A 20174-nucleotide genomic window follows, 5' to 3' on the forward strand; every position below is an offset into this window, starting at 1 on the left:
ATATTGCACAAATTTGTTACACTGATTTTATTCCAGAACTCCTGAGTGTGAAAGCCATATTGTGTGATTTATGCTGCAGTGAAATTTCCCAGATCCATAAACATGAATATGATTTTGGACATCATTCATTTCTAAATTGTATGTCTTTAAATGTGTTAAGTTTAATTTAAGAAACCTGTGTATCAACAATTACAGTACTTATTTTTTATTCAGTTGTCTAAACCAGTAGTTCCCAATCCGTGCCAGAGTTTGCAGAGGGTGTGGGAGCTTATGTTTTGAGGTCAAATATAGATCCAAAAAAGCATCATAGGTATTCAGAATAATTCATAGGCACTTTCCAGGAATAGATAGAGGACAAAAGGGCTTCAAGGACAAAAGGTTGGGAAACACTGAATGACTGCACATTAACTCAGCTGCTATCACTGTCCACCAGTTACATTTATTGGATTTTTGTACTAATTTCCCTCTTTGACCAATCCCATAACTCAAGGGCACATAAGGGTGCCAAATAAGCTCAAGGGCTCACTGTGGCAGCTGTATTTTCTCTCTGATTGTAAGTGTGATCAGACTTCTTGGAGGTATGAAACCAAAGCATTTCTGAGACTCATTATAATTGGACGGAGATATATTCACGTAATCCATCAATTAAGGAGGGTTAATTTTAGCCTACCATAAACTGCAAATCCTACAGGAAGGTGCACTTGTGCAACTTATCTCGGTACTACTGGATCCTTGGACTTTCATGTTTGTCCATATCTATTTTATTACATAGGAGAGGCCAAAAATATGTAAAAAGGACTTGTTTGGAATCCTGTTTCTTCTACCTCTGATTTGTATACAAGTTAAAAACACCCATGTATTAAGTATTCAGGAAAAATGTTTATTCAAGTGTGCTACACAAATATGATAAAATAAGCTCAATAACTACTGATGGTGGGGCTGTTTTTGCCTTGAATCCATGGAAAGAAGCAGCAAACACTTTGGAAATACCAAGTAATCAAAAAACACATTATTTTAATATCCTCACATTCATCCAGTCTGCCTCACAGACACATTACTGACTGATGGCTCATTAGGGGAGGCAATTTGCCTTTCAGGTGTGAATTACTAAATATACATGGTCATTGTCACTCCCTCGCATGTCTTACAAAAGTTCAATTAATATATTGTTTTTGTGAATGATTGAGCAGGATGATTTTCACATTATTTTTGTAGAAAAAACTCTAGTCTACCACATCCAATTCTCAAAATGCTTGTGAACAAATTATATGTTTTTTGTGTTTTATGGCCTTATTTCAGTGACTTAAAAATGTAAGTCTTAATTTAAACTTAAAAATACATTTTTCACTGACCATGCATGAATGTTGTTTTATCAAAAGTACAAACTTGTACATACACATATTACTGTACCACATTTTGTGTGGAGTTCGCATGTTCCTCCTGAGTTAGTATGGGTTTCTTCTGAGTTTCCCCCCACAATCCTAGGACAATTGTAGATACTCTACAGAAAAGTTGTTTATTCAAGTATGCTACTTTATTAGTATTTATTTTAAACAAAAAATAAAAGAGTATACTTTCAGTCTACTTTCTTGGACATATGCTTTTTTTTTTTTTTTTTTTTTTTTTTTTTTTTGGCATTTTGACTTTATTATGATAGGACAGTGACGAGCAGACAAGAAGCAAAGTGGGAGAGAGAGAGGAGCAGTATCGGGAAATGTCCTCAAGCCAGGATTCGAACTCTGGATGCTCGTAATGCAACAGCATTGTATACTTGGCTTATACTGACAAGTATACCGAAAAGTCAAAGTATGTAAGTATATGATTGATCATTTTATGCTGGGATAACTTGGATCACCATCAGGTTTCAGCTGTGACAAAAAGGTTGCCATTCCGATGACTGATGATCCAATATAACATGGTTTAATCTGTTACTGCACATGGATGGTGTTTGTATTGCTGAAACTGCCTGTTCAAAATTCAAGAAATTCTCACATAGTACATTTTGCAAGGCCTGGACCTTTTGCAATACTAAATAAAGTTAGGGGTGGAAAGATGTCATTGTTTCAGCCTGCCTCAAAATCCAGGACATTCACAGAATATATAAACCTAATATATAAAGGCGCCGGCATAAAGATACCATGCATTACTTGAAACCAATCTAAAGGTGAGAGAACTCAAAGGCATGTCACCAATGAAAGCACATGTGGGTGTTAGATATTCCATCTGCATTTCTTTGAAACCAGCTCAGTTAAAATATTAACCAGATGTTGAACAGCAATATTTTCTCCAGAAAGACTCCTATTATCATTCCCCTCCATTTCGCACCAAGAGTTTGATTGTTTTAGTTCTTACAAGTTATGCTTCAGTGTAAGAAACAGTTTGACACTGCTAGCTGGTGAGAAAATAGAGCTGTATTTGATAGTTCAGTCCAGGGAGAATAATATGCCATCTGGAAGAATCGTCACATTCCACATTACAAGATGGGAAATCCAGAATTTATATCTTGAGTTATCATACTTGTTCAAAGTGGTTCAAATTGAACAAAAATATAGATAACACTCTGTTAATTGTTTTCAATGTAATTTGATCAATTCTTTTAAAACACTGATGTTTTGTGACACTAATGGCAGGTATTGGATTGATTAAAGGTGGGAACAGTTTATTTTCATTCAGGAAGTTAAAGGATTAAATGCAGAATTCATCAACACTAACAGGAGTTTGTGAAATCCCTATCTGCAGTCCAGCTTTGTGCTTCAAATCACAAACCAGTAATAACCAAAGCTAATTAAAAATAATAAATGAATTCCCTCAATGGAAAATAGACTGGTACATTCACACTCATACATGAGTCTCCTCTCAATTAGTGTCAGCTGGAAAGTTCAGTAAGAGGTTACTGGAAGTGTAACTCAAATCCCTTTTAGTACTTTCATTACCAGCCATATGGAAAGAAGCTCACCAAAGTATCATATGGAAGTATCAGATGGTGTTGTTCAGACAGACAGCAAAAACACAAATTTTGGCTTATTGAACTGTTTTTGAAGGTGCTTTTTTTAAATATATCAGACAAACCAATTCCTTGAAATGAGTCAAACTTTATTCCTCACTTTACATGTGTGAACAATGTGTGAACATATAAATTAGCTAATAAAATCCAGTCTTGTTTTTCTGCACATTAAACATGCAATGCAATAATGCCATGTTACAATGTTTTTATTCAACTTCTTATTTAACATGCAATGAGGTCAAAAAAGGACCAGCTAAACAATTATATTTTTGTTTTTATTAGTATACTAGCCCTTGATTTACAAAAATAAAAATACAATTCTATTGTTGATTAAAGAGAGAGAGAAAGAGAGATTTTGAACCAGTGGTTAAAGGGACTAAAAAAAACTCTTGTTATTAGTGACACCGGTGGCCGTTAAGTGGACTTATTTACTTGTGCTTGCACTTGCTCTTGCCCTGTGCATACTAAACATGACAAGACAATCATAACTTGATTTAATCCCACGATTATCGAGTACTCATGCACTATACCATTTTGTAATATACTGTATATAGTGCAATTTGTGTTAACAATGAACATTCCAAAAAGAAAAAAGTGCACTTTAAATACCTGGACTGTACACTTAATTAGCCAAAAAAAAAAAAAAAGTGTGGAATGCACTCATCAGTCACAGAATTAATTACATAGCAGAGGGGGAGGAGCTAACAGACTCCATTAATGAATGATAAAATAACCTTATAAAATTCATCCACAAGTGTTGGAGTACAGTGTATAGTGCATCATTTAGGATGTAACTCCAGTGATTTGGGGTCCCCTACACAACTATTTGCTCTTTTACTTTTGTAACCCTTACTTCTCACTCATATTTAAAATTTGCACTTGCATTTGCACTTGTTAATTTAATAGTAGTGAATAGTCACAATCTTCAATCTTTAAAAAAAAGATTGCACTTTCTTCTCTGAGGTGAATAAGTTGAATGAGAAATGTATAATAAACCCTAACTCAATTATTCTATTCTTTGTGTTGATAATTAAAATAATTTATGATTTATTTTAAAATAATTTTTCTTTTTATTTATTGAAAAAAGACCCTATCTACTATAGCATTCTCTATTCTTCTTCTATTCTATCTAATTGTTTTCTTTTATTATAAAAATAATAATAACTTGACCCTCTAACAATAGCTCTCTTTGTTCTATTTCTATTCTATCTTATTTTTATTTTTTATTTAAATAAATAAATAAACCTTGCTGTACTACATTAGACTAACCGGGATTTGTCACAGCATTTACATATTGTTTCCCATACCTTTATTTTAAGTTGGAATAGGAGGAATTATTTTAACAATAAACAAATCACCATAAAATACATAAAAGTGGCACATTTTTATTTAGTTATACATGAAGATAAAATAACATGATTTTAAATAATCTAAATACGATGTTTTGTGATTACAACATCAACATTACAGCTTAGAAACTGTTAGTGACACAAGCTAAAAACAATATCTAAGCAAAACACTTGAATGATCTACACACAAGCTCTTATTTTACAAACACATGATGCTCAGCAACAACGGCCAGAAGAACTGCAGTAGAAGGCGCTATATAGTAGTTCAGCATGTTACTAAATTATATCCGGTTGGGCCATTGAGAATTGTTACAAACTTCATGTGAAAAACTTCACCATGAAATATAAGTCTAAGTGCTGGGCAGCTTATGCCCAATGTACACGCAGTTAATATGGGTGCTGGAATAACTATGCACTGATTTTGTGTGTAGTGATAAACAGCTTAATAAACCATTCACAATGGCCTCAAACACAAGGTGAGCAAATTTATTTTTAAAACAATTCTAAAATTATTCTTTAATACATTTATGCAAACAGTCACAAAATAATTGATTTATCAACAATTTACACATTAATTCATGATGCTTGTGTCAAATGAACAAGGCCCACTGTCTGTATACTAGTCAATCATCGAGCATTACCAGTGCAACTTAATACATTAAATATACAACCTAAAATTCATCAGTTCGTTTTAATGCAGATTGTTCAGGTAATTCATTAATTTTCTGTCTTTTCTGTGCTGTATTGCAACTTAATGGACTCCAACTCGGTTGGACATCTACATTCCAGGGGCCTCATTTATAAAATGTTGTGCAGAAACCATCCTAAATTTGATCTTACGATCATTTCTAAGATATGCGTATGTGCGATTCATAGAATGAACGTACGAACAGAAAACGTGCGTACGTGTCTCTTTCAGATGTGAAATCTATGAATCGCAACTGATCTTGAGTTTGCGCGCAATCTAATGGTTTCAGCTATCTGCCTTGTAAACGACTCCTAATTAATATCATTAACATATAAAATATCACCAATCATCATAATTTAGAACAGCGAGCTGCAAGCACAGCTTATATTTTAAAAACCCTGCAATACTCCGACAATAAAAAGTGCGTACGTCTGCTCAGACCCTGATGTGACGCTAAGCACTTTTCCATGTCAAAGATCGTTTTTATAAATATGAACGTTGGCGTGGATTTAAGCGTACGCACACTCTAAGATCAAATCTGAGCGTACGCACACTTTATAAATGAGGCCCCAGTTGTTGTGGCCTGAAATAACATAAAGGTTTCAAGTGTCCTGCCCATCACTGTCCTCCTGCTGCTGGGTGACTGGCGGGTTGCCTGGATAATCTAGAAGCGAAATAGGGGTCTCCTTTGCTCCTGTTTGCTCCCTCTCACGTCTAGTGATTCCTCTGCTGCTCGCCTTCGAAGATATTGTCTGACCCCGGAACAGCTGAGCCTGACGTTGACAGAGACCCACTTTGCTGAGCAGTATAAAAACATCTCCTTGGAAGGCCTTGGTGAAGATGGCATATAGAAAAGGGTTAGCGCAGGAATTCAGAGGATAAAAGAGCACCAAGAGGATCTTGGAGTTTGACACAGTGATGAGTGGGTGGTCCAACGCAGCGGTCATAGCATACATCGAAATTGGTGCCATGCAAACGAAGTCTGTAAAAATGAGCACAGCCATACGCTTGGCAATGTTGGCGTCTTTGTTGGCAGACTGATGACTGGGGTTGTGAACAGCACAATAGATCTTGATGTAACAGGCACAAATGACCACAAAAGCCAGGATGTTAAAAACAAGCACACATAGGATGTAGATCTGGTCCACAAGTGTCTGGGTGTCCATGGGCAGACAAATGCTGACCTTCTGGTAGCTGCTGACCCCAATGAGAGGCATAAGAGCCAATAAGAGGCAAAAGATCCAGCCTACCAGCATGATGACTGAAGCATGGGACAGACGCAACTTACGGTCCAGTCGCATGGCGTATGTGATAGCATACCAGCGTTCCAGAGTAATAGTGGTCAGTGTGTAGACCGAAAGTTCACTAGCAAAGACGGAGAAGAACCCAGCTAGGTTGCATCCCGGACCTGTTTGCCAATCAATAGCATGATTATAGTATTCAGAACGTGTGTGGAGGTCCACGGAAGCAATCAGCAGAAGATAAATGCCCATACACAGGTCAGCAAAGGCCAGGTGGCACATTAAAAACCTTGAAACTGACAGTTTGTAGTGGCTGGTGAGCAGCACCAACAGTACAAGCAGGTTGCCCAACACAGCAAGCAAACTGACAAACCACACAGAAACCCTTAGAAAGCTGAAACCCATGATGTCCTCACATGGGTTGAACTCATCAGGAGCAGGAAAACAGGCGACCTCCTCTCCCTCCTCACACACAATGTAGTCATAGCGGCTGTCAAACTCATGGCTGGTGTCTTCCTGGGGGTTCTTCAGCGTTTCGCCAAAGCCCACATCATCGTCTGGGTGCCCGCCAAAGTAGGTGTGGTAGTGCAGGCTGCTGTAAAAGTCCTGGTGGTCGTAGGTGTCTCTAAAGAGGTTATCACTCGAATCGATGCCAGGTTCCATGCTGCTGTGCAGGCTAGGAATTGTAAAAGTTCCCACAGATCTTTTTTGAAGTTGGTTATACCTGGCAGTAAGGTTACATATGATGTCCTCTAAGTACCTGCCATGTAAACAGCAAAAATCCTTATGTTTGCATGCTAGAAAATACATTTTAAAAAGGCCTTCAATCTTTTTTGCATGCTCACTAAAACTACCATAATATTCAAAATTTTTAATAGAATTAGGCAACCAATTATATGACACCATAGTTTAGAGTAGTATTGCAATTAATAATCAAAGCCACAAACCCTCTTTTTTTCTTCAAGTTCTTGAATGCACAGCAGTGGCTGGGGTAGGTCAGGTCTGCCGTAATCATGTGTCTGAAAGTCTTGATCGGTGGTAGTTTTTTGAGGGCCCAGACATTCCGAGCACAGAGTTCCCGCAGTGACTCCAAGCCTCTGTTTGGTAGGGAAGTGACAGCTGATTCTGATACATCACTGTTGAGAAAAGAAGACAGCAGACTTTCAAAGAATGGCTAAGATATGCAACAAAATGACCAAACACTGAAATGCTTCTGGTACTTCGGTTGATGTTGCTTTTTACCAGTGCTTTATCTAAAGTGTTGGCTGTTTGCTCTAATGACTTGCCTGTCTGAGAGCTTGAAAAATAATTATATATTGAAGATTCTGAAGACAAAAATATCTGAATTAAAATCCCATTTTCCGATAAACAGATGAGATACTTTCTAATTTAAACAGTACTCATGATGCTCTCATTATACAGCATTCTACTAATACTAGAGCTAATAAAAGTGCTGCTGTCAGTGTGTTCTGGCACAAAATTGTAAACAATTGTTTAAGTCTTAAGCGAATGTAAGATGGGACAAAAATGGATACATTGTCAAAAGACAATCTGCATTAGGGCTTGCAATGTAAATGCAGGCTTGGGGTAAGCTGTTCTGTGTGGGTTTCAGTATTACCTAAAGAATAAATTTACCACTGCCTGTTTTGTTGTTCTCTGAAAACCATCAATCCTTCCTATAGGATTATAGCCCTCAGTCAAAAATGTCCATTATAATATGAGCTTGTTGATGTTTTTGTTTTAAACAGATGTTCCAAAGAGTCTATTGTGCAACATGAGTTTAAAATCAAGAAGACGAAGAAAAAAAAAAATTGCAGCCTGCTTGTCTTATTTTTTCATTTTGAGATAGTTAGCCAGTGACCTCATAGCAATGATTTCACACTGAGCTGACTCCTGAGAGGGTAGCTGAGGGGCCACATGATTAACTTATTAAAGAATTATGATTTCAGCAGGCCCACATTAGCAGACAGATAAGATTACTATGGTCAACATCCTGCAATCAGATGAGAAGATATTTTTGCACTTACAGGAAAATTATTAGTAACACCGATGAAGAGTAGGCTAGATTTATGAAGTCTGTTATGAACATAAACATATAATCTTTGTCAAATCAGTTAAATCACCTGTTATTTCCATTTTTTTTAAAGAGAACATGTTAAAATTGAAATTCCATTAAAATAGTCAAATAATGCATTATGCAAAAATATTGTGCATTTTTGTTTTATGACACATGATCTAATCTCTAAATATATTTTTTACAAACTTGTACAAGTCATCTTTATCTGCCCTATATTACAATCATATCTTAATCTCAATCTTAAAATTTAAAGTTAATTTATCATTTGTACACACACACACACACACACACACACACACACACACACACACACACACACACACACACACATGTTGGGTTTCCATGTTTTATGGGGACATCCCATAGGCGTAATGGTTTTTATACTGTACAATCTGTATGTGCTATTGCCCTACACCAACCCTACACCTAAACTTAGCCCTCACAGGAGACTTTGTGCACTTTTAGATTTTCAAAAAACTTTATGCTGTATGATTTATAAGCTTGTTTCCTCATGGGGACCAAAAAATGTCCCCACAAGATTAAGATTTACTGGTATTACTATCCTTGTGGGGACATTTGGTCCCCAGGACGTGATGAATACCAGGTGCACACACACACATACACACACACACACACACACACACTCACACACACACACACACACACACGTTTGGTCATGTTTGTAAATGAGAAGTGGTTCTCAAACAGTTTACCTGGATAAATAAAGGTTAAATAAATAAAAAAAAATGTTGGTTTTTGTGGTTTATGGGGACTCTCCATAGGCGTAATGGTTTTTATACTGAACAAACTGTGTGTGCTATTGCCCTACACCAACCCTACATCTAAACTTAGTCCTCACAGGAGACTTTGTGCATTTTTAGATTTTCAAAAAAACACCATTTAGTATGTTTTTATAAGACTTTTGAATTACGGGGACATAGGCAGTGTCCTCATAAACCACCTTCATATTGTAATACCTCTGTCATACCCATGTCATTATACAAATTTGTGTCCTCATAAACCACATAAACATGCACACACACACACATATATACAGTATATATATTTTTATTATTATTTATTATTATTATTATTTATAAAAAAAAAATTCCATAACCAAAACGCAGCAAAATCATTCATGGACAAGGGAAGCAAACCCTGAGTAAAAGAGCTCAGAGAGAACTACAGACAATGAATCTCAAGTGCTTTCAGGAGAAACAAAAGGCACTCACAGGAGCATTGGTCCACTGCTAGTCCCAGCAAACATTCTCTCATCTAGCCTTGTCAGCTGCTTATTTCTATGCAGGTACCTGTAAAGAAAAGGTTTCAGTTTGGTGATTATAATTCTGTCATTAAATGCTAAAGATGAAAATAAAATACTTTTTGTGGTGCTTGTTAAGCCACAAACAAACCCATAAACCCTTTTTGACTCAAGGGCCACATCAAGTTTTCTATATTAAGTGAGGGGCCGCATAATATGTTTATGAAAAATCAAGCTTTGATTTTTTTTTTTTATCTAAATAGACACTCACTTACTACTGTGCTGTATGTATACTTGTACATACATGGCAGTTCTATTCTTGTACCATCTCTACCTATTTTTTATGAGCACTTTATGACATGATAAGTTGCATTGGTGTAGCCTACAAGTCGATTGATGTGTAAGACACATTTTATAATTTAATTCAGAAATAATGTAAAATAAACTAAACGTTTACAAACATTAGAAACATGTATATTCCCCACACTCTACAAAAAATACAGTAAATTTAGAATAGAAAAAAGGACGAAAATATAAGTAAAAAACAAAACACAAATTATAGTGGCATTCAATACAAATATATATTATAAACTCTCAGCCTAAATATTTAAAGCGAAACTGGTTACTAGAAAATGCACAATACAAACTCACTTGCCTTTTCACGTTCGTTATCAATCCTAATGTGCGCGCTTTGCGCTTGACCTTGATTGGTTTACCTATATAAATTGCCTTGGAAATCGCAGCACGTTTCAGATAAAAAAAAAAACGCAATTTATAATCTAGAAAAAAAACAGTACTATATCCATTTTAATAAACATGTGTGTGGAAAACAGAAGAAGTAAGCATATCTTTGCAAGATAAAATTACAAATTATTTCCATGTTTTCTCCACGAAATTACAGTAGCCTACCAGTGAGCAGGAGGATAACACTAGCATTTGTTCTGATACTTAAAAGTCTTCAGAGCATTTTAAGCATTTTTAAAACAGTACCAATAGAAGGCATTTTTCAAAACAAATTAACACTTTCATTTTTAAACAAAGTAATTTATTTACAATTGTGCCAGTTTTGTAGGGTATATATTTTGACTTTTTATTTTGTATTTGCTGTGCGGCTTGAACTTTTTTCCGTCAAAAATAGACTAGGCGCCTATCTTAAGCGAAGCTGTGCAGAGAGCCACTTCTGAAACGTGCCGTGGCATGGCTGGTGTAAACACAAGCATTAGGTGTGTTCGACTTGAAGCGGCGCTGTGCAGAATGGTTAGTGTATGACATCAAAGTACCGCGAGAGCTATTCGAAAGCATAAGGATCCATCTGCTCTCCTATCGCTCTTGCGATACTTTGATGTCATACACTGATCATTCTGTGCAGCGCCGCTTCAAGTCGAACACACCTATTGATCAGCTCCGGTGGCCACGTCTGAGTGGTGCTACGGTGTAAATCAGGGGTTCCCTGCCGATACTCCAAAAACTCCAAAAAGCCTTTTTTCTCCTGAACTGAAGTCTTATTCAATCACGCAGTGAAACTGCACGACTATTGGTTTGTGCAGTGTGTAAAAAACAAACCAATGTGTCGGCAGCGGAGCTGCACGAGCCCATGGGGACGAAGCCCGCCAGAATGGGCTGGGCTATCTGGCTATATAAGCGCCATAGGATCCTCAGATTTCTTCTCCTTCAGCGACGACAACTTCGCCTTCGCTGATCCCAGAAGCCTGCTCGCCATCGACACGCCTCGCAGCTGAACCAGTGACCTCAATCTGCTTAGCTGAGACGCCGCCTTTTCCTCGTACTCCAGCAGTCCGGTCTCGTTCGCTGCCGCCATCCGGCGATAACTCACGCTTACTAAAAGAGCAAATCAGGCGTTGTTTCAAATGCCTCGCCGTTATTGCAGTTTGTACAGGTCTCCCCTGCACGCCGATGACGGCCACAGTGAGTGCGTTTCCTGCTTGGGGAAATCCCCTGCGGATGCCGCGCTCGCTGGCTCTGATTGTTCTCACTGCGAGAACATCAGTCTTGCCTCTCTGCACTCGCGGATCGCTTTCTTTTCAGAAAAAAGGACCTGTGAGGAAAAAACAGCGGGGCAGAGGAACTCAGCACCTGGCTGAGAGCGAGCTCACGTCGGCTCAGGTCCCGCATGCCTCGCTCTCGCCACAAAGAGAGGTTTCTCCCGTCCTTTTTTCCCGACCTGACCAGCTTCCCTCTGCAAGCGCGAGCGATCTGGTCTCGTTCGGGGGAAGTGACGAAGAGCCGGCCGATGACAGCATGTCATTGGCAGCTTCGGACACTGAGGAGCTGTCGGGCTCAGTTGCTGACTCCGCCTCCCTGCATTTGTCCGCGCCCAGCGCTGCCAAACCCAGGATGGTTGCCGAAATTTTCTGTGTCCTCTCCAAAGCAGTTGAAGAGCTGGGATTGAAGTGGTCTCCACCAGAAGAGCCCTCTCGCAGCCGTCTCAGCGAGTGGTTCCTGCCGGGGAGCCGTCAGGTCCCTCACCAGCAACCCTCACCGTTCTTCCCTGAAGTTCACAATGAGCTTCACAGAGGCGCAGAAGGCATCACAGGCCATGCAACACTTCCTGCCCAAGCTCTCAAGCTCCGCTGCTGCTACTAGTCGCCCTAAACCTGCGCCGACTCAGCAGCCTGCGAAGCCTACACCTGCTGTTTCCGCTCCTCAACCTGCCAAGACTCAGCAGACGCGAGGACGCTCCCGCTCGGCCAGACGCCACCCCTTTCCGAAGCGCCAGGGTCCCCGACCCAGGATAGTGTTGGACCCTGCGCCTCCAGCGTCTTCCTGATCTGCAGGACAGGAAGAGGAGAGGGCCAAGACCCGCCACGGCCGGACCACCCACCAAACAGCCTCTCTTAAGTCTCTTCTCACCTCTTCTCAGGAAATTGTGTCTGTTGCAAAAACAGGGCCCGTACAAGCACACAAACAACCATCCGCTGTGATAGTGGAAAAAATAAAACACAAACATTCTCAAAAAGAGAGCAGATTTCCTCTTCCTTCCCTCACGAGCACCCTGCCTCCGTGCAGCCGGTCACTCCAGTTTATCCAACCCCTTGCCACACGGGCCGAGGCCTGGCAGGCCATCCCCGGAGTGTCAGAATGGGTTATGGGGATAATAAAATGAGGTTATTCACTCCAATTTGCTCGAAGACCCCCGCGTTTCAGAGGCATGGTCTCCACCTCTGTGCAGGGCAAGAATGCTCGCGTTCTACACTCAAAGGTGATAACGGTGTTGGAAAAAGGAGCTATAGAAAGGGTTCCTCCAGCTCAGAGCGAGTCAGGCTTTTACAGCCGTTACTTCCTCGTTCCCAAAAAGGATGGTGGCCTCCGGCCCATCCTTGATCTCAGATGCCTGAATCACGCCCTCATGAAGAGGTCATTCAGGATGATCACGCTGAAGCAGATCCTGTCGCAGATACGCACAGGGGACTGGTTCTGTTCTCTGGACCTGCAAGACGCATACTTTCACATCCAGATAGCCCCCCATCACAGATGATTCTTGAGATTCGCCTTCGAGGGAGTGGCTTATCAGTATACGGGCCTTCCCTTTGGACTGTCTCTGGCCCCCCGCACCTTTCCCCTCTAAGGCAGATGGGAATCCGCATTCTCAACTACCTCGACGACTGGCTCATTCTGGCCCAGTCAGAAGTGCAGCTACTTTCACACAGAACCCTCCTCCTCAGCCACTTAGAGCGCCTGGGGCTAAGGGTAAATTTTGCCAAGAGCGTACTGTCCCCCAGCCAACCGGTATCGTTCCTGGGAACAGTTCTGGACTCAGCTCAGATGAGAGCTGTGGTAGCGCCAGAACGCGCTCTGGCCATTCAGAAGCTTGCGGCCTCCTTTGAGAGTGGCACCACTCGCCCCCTCAGAGCGTTTCAGAGAATGCTGGGCCTCATGGCCGCAGCAACACCAGTGCTACAGCTGGGCCTGCTTCACATGCAGCCCCTTCAGCGCTGGTTGAAACCACGGGTTCCACCCCACGCATGGCGGCACGGACGCCAGCATATCAGGGAAAGCCAGGCCTGTGTGACAGCTCTGGCCCCCTGGAAGAACCCACAATGGATGGAGAAGGGCGTGGCTATGGGAATGGTCTGCAACAGGAAAGTTGTCACGACAGACGCCTCCAACACGGGTTGGGGGGCGCTGTGCGAAGGCAAACCGACCTTTGGCCTTTGGTCGAAGGTGGAGAAAGGCTTCCACATCAACTGCTTGGAGATGCTAGCAGTATGTCGAGCCTGCCAGTTTTTCCTGCCAGAGCTAATAGGACGCTATGTGCTGATTCGCTCAGACAACATGTCCGTGGTGTCCTATATAAATCACCAGGGAGGTCTCTCCTCGAAGCGCCTCTTCATTCTGGTAGAGCGCCTTCTGGAGTGGACTCAGCTCAACCTGCACTCGCTGAGAGCAGCACACTTGCCGGGCAGATTGACCCAAGGAGCGGATATGTTATCTCGGAGCAATGTCCCCTCGGAGGAGTGGATGCTCCATCCGCAGATGGTTCGGATGATTTGGAAGATCTTTGGCAAGGCCGAAGTAAACCTTTTCGCCTCCAAAGACAACTCTCACTGCCCAACTTATTATTCGAAGGTCAGGGATGCATTGGCCCACGACTGGCCCAACCTCCTCCTTTATGCATTCCCTCCAATCGCCCTGATTCCACAGGCCATCAGGCGAATCAGGGAACAAGGACACAAGGTTTTATTGGTGGCCCCCTAGTGGGAAAACCAACCTTGGTTGTCAGAGCTGACTCAGCTGCTGACTGCAGCCCCCTGGCCCGTGCCCCTGAGACGAGATCTCCTCTCTCAGGCGAACAGAACAATTTGGCACCCCCGTCCCGAGCTGTGGGCCCTTCACCTTTGGCCGCTCGACGGGAGCCTACCAGCCTCCCAGAGCATGTGCTAAACACCATTTCTGAGGCTAGAGCCCCGTCTACGAGACGCCTCTTTGCCCTTAAGTGGTCGGTTTTCTCCGCTTGGTGCCTAGACCACGGTGAAAACCCCTCTACCTCTGAGTTAACAGTGATTCTGTCCTTCCTGCAGGAGCTGCTGGATAAAGGACGTTCTCCCTCTACACTCATGGTGTTCGTGGCAGCTATAGCGGCCTTTCACGCCCCTATAGCAGGCCAATTAGTGGGCAGAAACAACGCAATTGTCCGCTTTCTGAGGGGAGCCAAAAGGCTGAATCCGCCTCGGCCCCTTACCGTCCCTACATGGGACCTACTCACTGTACTGACCCTTTGAGCCGCGACATTCTACGAACCTTCGGTCACTGTCGCTGAAGACTGCTCTGCTATTAGCACTAGCGTCGGTTAAGCGGGTAGGAGACCTACAGGCGCTCTCTATTAGCCCTGCCTACCTGGAATTCGGGCCCAACGACTCCAAGGTCATCCTGAAACCAAGGCATGGTTACGTACCTAAGGTACTTTCAACTCTGTTCAGAGCTCAGGTCATTAAACTCTCCGCGCTTCCTCCTTCTGAGGAGGACCGGGAGTTATCCTTGTTATGTCTTATCAGAGCTTTGAGGATCAACTTTGAGCATTCCGCCTCCTTTAGGCGTACGGAACAGCTCTTTGTTAGCTTCGGTAACCGCCCCAAAGGGCATCCGGTCCGAAGCAGAGACTCTCTAAGTGGATAGTGGATGCTGTTATGCTGGCGTACTCTTCCTTGGGCCTACAATGCCCCATTGGAGTACGAGCCCATTCTACTAGAGGCATTGCCTCGTCATGGGCTTGGTCTAGCGGTGTGTCCATTACAGAAATTTGTGCGGCGGCCGGCTGGGCCTCGCCGTCCACATTTGCTAGGTTTTATAACCTGAACGTACCGGCCTTACAGGCCAGAGTCCTCTCTGCTTAGATGAGCGTAAATGTATACGTTGTGGGAACAATCCTGACAGAGAATTCTTGACCGCGAGGTGCTCAAGCTCTCTGGTGGGTTCCTTGCATACTTCGGTCCTGGAAGTAGTGAGTATGTAGGAGTTGCATGGAACGATCACCCAGGCCGAGCATGACCTCTATGAGTTTAGCTCGCTTTAGCCCAGAGTATACAATTGCACTTCCCTATGAGCATTAAATGCTTATGGAGGTATATTAGGCAGTCGTTCCTCTACCTTAGCACGGCGTGATTGACTTGTGTTCCCATAGCATCTTTAACAAGACTCAGTACGAGTGAAGTATCGACAGGGAACGTACTCGGTTACTGTCGTAACCTCGGTTCCCTGAGATACGGAACGAGTACTGCGTACTTTGACATGCCATGTAGCTGCACGACTCAGTCGTCGCTGAAGGAGAAGTAACCTGAGGATCCTATGGTGAAACGGCCACTTATATAGCAAGATAGCCCAGCCCATTCTGGCGGGATCTGGCGGGCTTCGTCGCCATAGGCTCGTGCAGATCCGCTGCCGACACATTGGTTCGTTTTTTACACACTGCACAAACCAATAGTCGTGCAGTTTCACTGCGTGATTGAATAAGACTTCAGTTCAGGAGAAAAAAGGCTTTTTCCCATAGCGTCTTTAACAAGACGCAGTACTGGTTCTGTATCTCAGGGAACCGAGGTTACGACAGTAACCGAGTACGTTATATGTACTACATACAGGCTATCTATTGGATTTTACTGATATTGAATCAAATTAGCTATTTTGGACCAACTGCCTCATGGGCTGGATGAAAATGCCCATAGTTTGCCCACCTCTGCAGATTCGTATCATTAAAAAAAAAAAAGAAGCCCTCGTGGGCCGTAGTTTGGACACCCCTGCCCTAAAGTATTTAGTAGATAACTTGTCCCAAAATATTTGTGCTATTGAAATGCTGCTTGTTGAGAATAGGTGCACAATTATTAGTTATAAATCTTCAGATTTAGGCCTTTCACCTGGCTGATAGCAAAAATCCCACTGATTTACATTAAAGCACACAGAATATCATAAAGACTCTTTGGGGCCAGGAAGAAACCATTTAGCAAAATGCCACAAAACCTTGGCATCACATTTTCTTTATACAATGCAATCTCCAATAATTTTATTCAAAATAAGAACATTTTTAACAGCTGCTCCTTTAAATAGCCTACAACACATTTAAGAAATTTTTGATTTTTTTTCTTTGCAAAACAAAACAAAAATACTGAATGCTGAAGAAAATTACTCTGTGCAATGTGGTTTCTAAAATAACATGTATTTCATAACCATGCTGGCTGAATTCTCCAGTGCAATAAAAAAAAAGGAACAGCCCAACAAGGCTTGCTAAGGGGGGCCCACCTTTACAAGCAATTTAGCAATCCAGAAATGGAGTTTAACACTTTCATCAGGTGCTTTTGTCCTGGTTAAGCAGTCCAATGTAAACATGCAAAACCAGAAACATTACAACCTAAGGGAGTTTGAGATATGAGAGAGATTGACAATAATATCCTGTATTCTCAGCAGAGGTTAATGACACAAGAAATCACAATAGTAAATATTATACCCCCAAAGTATCCTTTACTCAAGAATACACTTTTCTGTGGGAACTGATTGAGAAGACACTAGCATGGCATGCATGCTATTGAATTAAGTGAATGGATAGTTCAACCAGATATAGAAATGATTTCATTATTTAACCAAATGCTGTTGTTTTTCAGTGGAATAAAAAAATAAAAATGTCAGTTGATGCAGTTACAGTTCATAGTGAACATATCTGCCATTAAATAAATATTAAAAATATACTCTCTTTGTTTTTTGTACATTGTACATTTGAAGATTGAATGTGAAATTATTGCAATAAAAAAGTATATTTAAAAACTTTAATGTTAGGTGGGATTTATCGCGATTAATTTCAGAAAAATGTGCGATTAGTTAATTTTTTTTAATCGATTGACAGCACTAATATATTATTCTTTTTTTTTTTTTTTCATGTTTGGGTCAACTATTCTGTTAATGATCAATGCTCCATAAATGTGTTGCATCAAACTTGTGTATTTATATGGTTTTAGATACATATGTAGCACTTAATTGTTTGAATTTGTGTTATACAAGTTTTTATAAACAACTTTACACTGAGTCCAGCTTTGTGCCATTGAAAGCATGATGTTGGACTTTCGTAAAGCCATTGCTGTACAGCCTCCTGTTGAATAAAAAGCAAAAAATAAGAGTCATGTCTTTGTGCAAATATCTTGCTAAATACAGTGTCTACTTGTTCAGAATTTGAGAATTTAGAGTAGATGTACAAATAGCCTCTCCAGTAGACAGAAATGCTTGAGTCACTCATATACTGCAAATAACTGCACCAGGAACTAGAACAGAATTACAAATATCCTGTGCTAAAAGGCTTTATTTTCATCACTAGAATCCTTCCAATATAACTACAAGTAACAATAGTTATGCACTTTCTCAAAAAAAAAGTAAATCATGGAGGAAATGGACAAATGAGAGCTCAAAACTAATTTTTCTCTGTTAGTGTGACAAAAATGTGAATATGAGGGAATATTACAAAACTTACACTGACAGCAGATCATTGGTAATGCCAAGAAAAGCATTAGCTGGAATTTCAGCAATATAGGGATTATCGCTTAGTTCTCTGCAGGAAGAGCAGAAATAGATTAAAAGAACACCTTCAAAAACACTGATCTGTATGACAACTGCTGCATTAGAACACTCCTCACAGTAGGAAGTATGAGTCTTCAGCCTGGATATTGGTCAGGACAGGGAAAATGGTGAGGCCTGTGTTGAATAAGCCTCTGAAAATACAACACCTCCTGGTTATTTCTTATGAATTGTCTATAGTGACACTGATATTATTACTAAAGGTAACTGCACTTTTGGTTGCAAATAAGTGTTCCTACTACTGAGTGCCCTAATGTTATTGCTGGGCTGACTACCTGATTATAGCTTTACATATCAAGACCACGCTCTTGGGCACAATAATCAAACATGTAGTACATTCTATATCTGCACTCAAAAATAAAGGTGCTTCATGATGCCATAGAAGAATCTATTTTTGTCTAAATGGTTCCATAAAGAACCTTTTCTGACATTTGTGATCTCTAATCGATTATTAGCAGAAGTATTTAGTATTTAGTTCACTAACTGATGACTTCATTATCAACAGTCAACAACATTTTTTTAGACATAAACCTCAAAATATTTAAAACATGACAAAACTTTTTTTTTTTTTTGTAATTTGCAATTTGCAGACAAAAAGTATGTAGACAGTGTTTTGCTCACAAATACTGTAATTTAGGGAGATTCTTAAAAGCCTCTGGATGGATGATTGTCAAATTTCTTGTGTTTCTTATTTCTCTGAAACGAGAGAGAGAGAGAGAGAGAGAGAGAGAGAGAAATTACATGAATTGAAAATATTCTTTTTAAAGTGCTTGAATGAAAGAGATAGTATCTTAGCTGGACATTGTGCTTGAATGTAACAGAATTAATTTCACACATTTTTTTGCAGATGATGGGAATAACAGTTCTTTACGTTGTTTTCTCTTGTTCAGTTTACTCAACCAGATATGCTAAATGAAAGCACATTTTCTAGTACAATAAGACAACTTCAACAAAGAAAGTACAGTGGCAGAACAGTTCACTAAAATCATGGGTGCATTTAATCAGGGATTCAGTGCAGAATTAAATGCTGGTTGGTTTTGTTCTAAGTGAGAGTAAATCTCAAAAGGAATGAATGAAAATATTATTAGTTTGTCGCAGGTAAAAAATTTGAAAAGGTCTGATGCATGGGCACATGCGTAAGTGCACAAAATTAAGTAAAAAAAAGTTTGCAACGTCTCTGATTACAGGTAGAACTACTATATTGTGATGTTGTTCCATATTATGGTGGAAAATAACTACTGTGGTAAAGACTTTGGTTGAAAATGGTAAAGATTTTATTATTTTACTTCTATGGTAAAGATTGCCTATCTCTTCAGTAGTTTAAACAGGGAGCTTCTACAAAGTCAACACAAGTCAACACATAATGCTTTAATTCCCAGTGAGCATGCCAGAGTGGCAAAGAATGGCAAGGAACAAATAACTTACTCAGTTACTAACGTAACCTCGGTTCCCTGAGATATGGGAACGAGTACTGCGCCTGCTAAGATGACGACGTTCTTCGCTGATCTACGAGACTCAAAGCCTGCTTGCAGTTGAAACACCTTCGCAGTGGATAAAGCTGAACCAGTGACCTTTCTGCTCAGCTGATTCGACACTTCTTCCACCGCCTTCAGAGGTCCCAGCTGATTCCCCTGATGCCATCTGGTGAGCCTAAAAGAGCTTATTTCTAAGACATACGCTCTAAAAGAGCAAAATTTCCATAGCGACGTTGTTGCAAATGTAGTGCTGCGAGTGTTGCTCGTGCAAGGATGCACGATGCAGAAGGGCAGTAAGTGTGTCGCCTGTCTGGGCAGTCCCTATGCAACGCCACTCTCTCGCTAAAGGTACGTTTCCACTGGCACATAGTGAGTGCAGCGGAGCGAGCGTTTTCAATTCATTTCTATGTAAATTGAGTATAAACACTTGCGCGGTTCATTATGAGATTGAAAGTGGTGCAAAGCAGCCGAGAGCAGCAAAAATATTAGGTATTTCTCGACTTTATGCAAA

The 20174-nt window shown here is 40.8% G+C and overlaps 1 protein-coding gene across 1 annotated transcript in view; it reads right to left on the bottom strand.

Annotated features, from left to right (window-relative positions):
- Nucleotides 1-5643: 5643 nt before the first annotated feature.
- The window catches only part of tshr (thyroid stimulating hormone receptor), a gene marked incomplete at both ends in the record, with an annotated part of 63479 nt that continues 48948 nt past the window's right edge, over nt 5644-20174 (bottom strand). The window contains 7 exons of the mRNA XM_079433170.1: nt 5644-7042; nt 7230-7418; nt 9592-9669; nt 17641-17709; nt 18085-18162; nt 18248-18322; nt 18810-18884. Coding sequence (XP_079289296.1) covers nt 5644-7042; nt 7230-7418; nt 9592-9669; nt 17641-17709; nt 18085-18162; nt 18248-18322; nt 18810-18884 — 1963 coding nt within the window. The remainder of the gene's footprint in view (nt 7043-7229; nt 7419-9591; nt 9670-17640; nt 17710-18084; nt 18163-18247; nt 18323-18809; nt 18885-20174) is intronic.

Source organism: Barbus barbus (genome assembly GCF_936440315.1).
Source record: "Barbus barbus genome assembly, chromosome: 14".
Taxonomy (NCBI): Eukaryota; Metazoa; Chordata; class Actinopteri; order Cypriniformes; family Cyprinidae; genus Barbus; species Barbus barbus.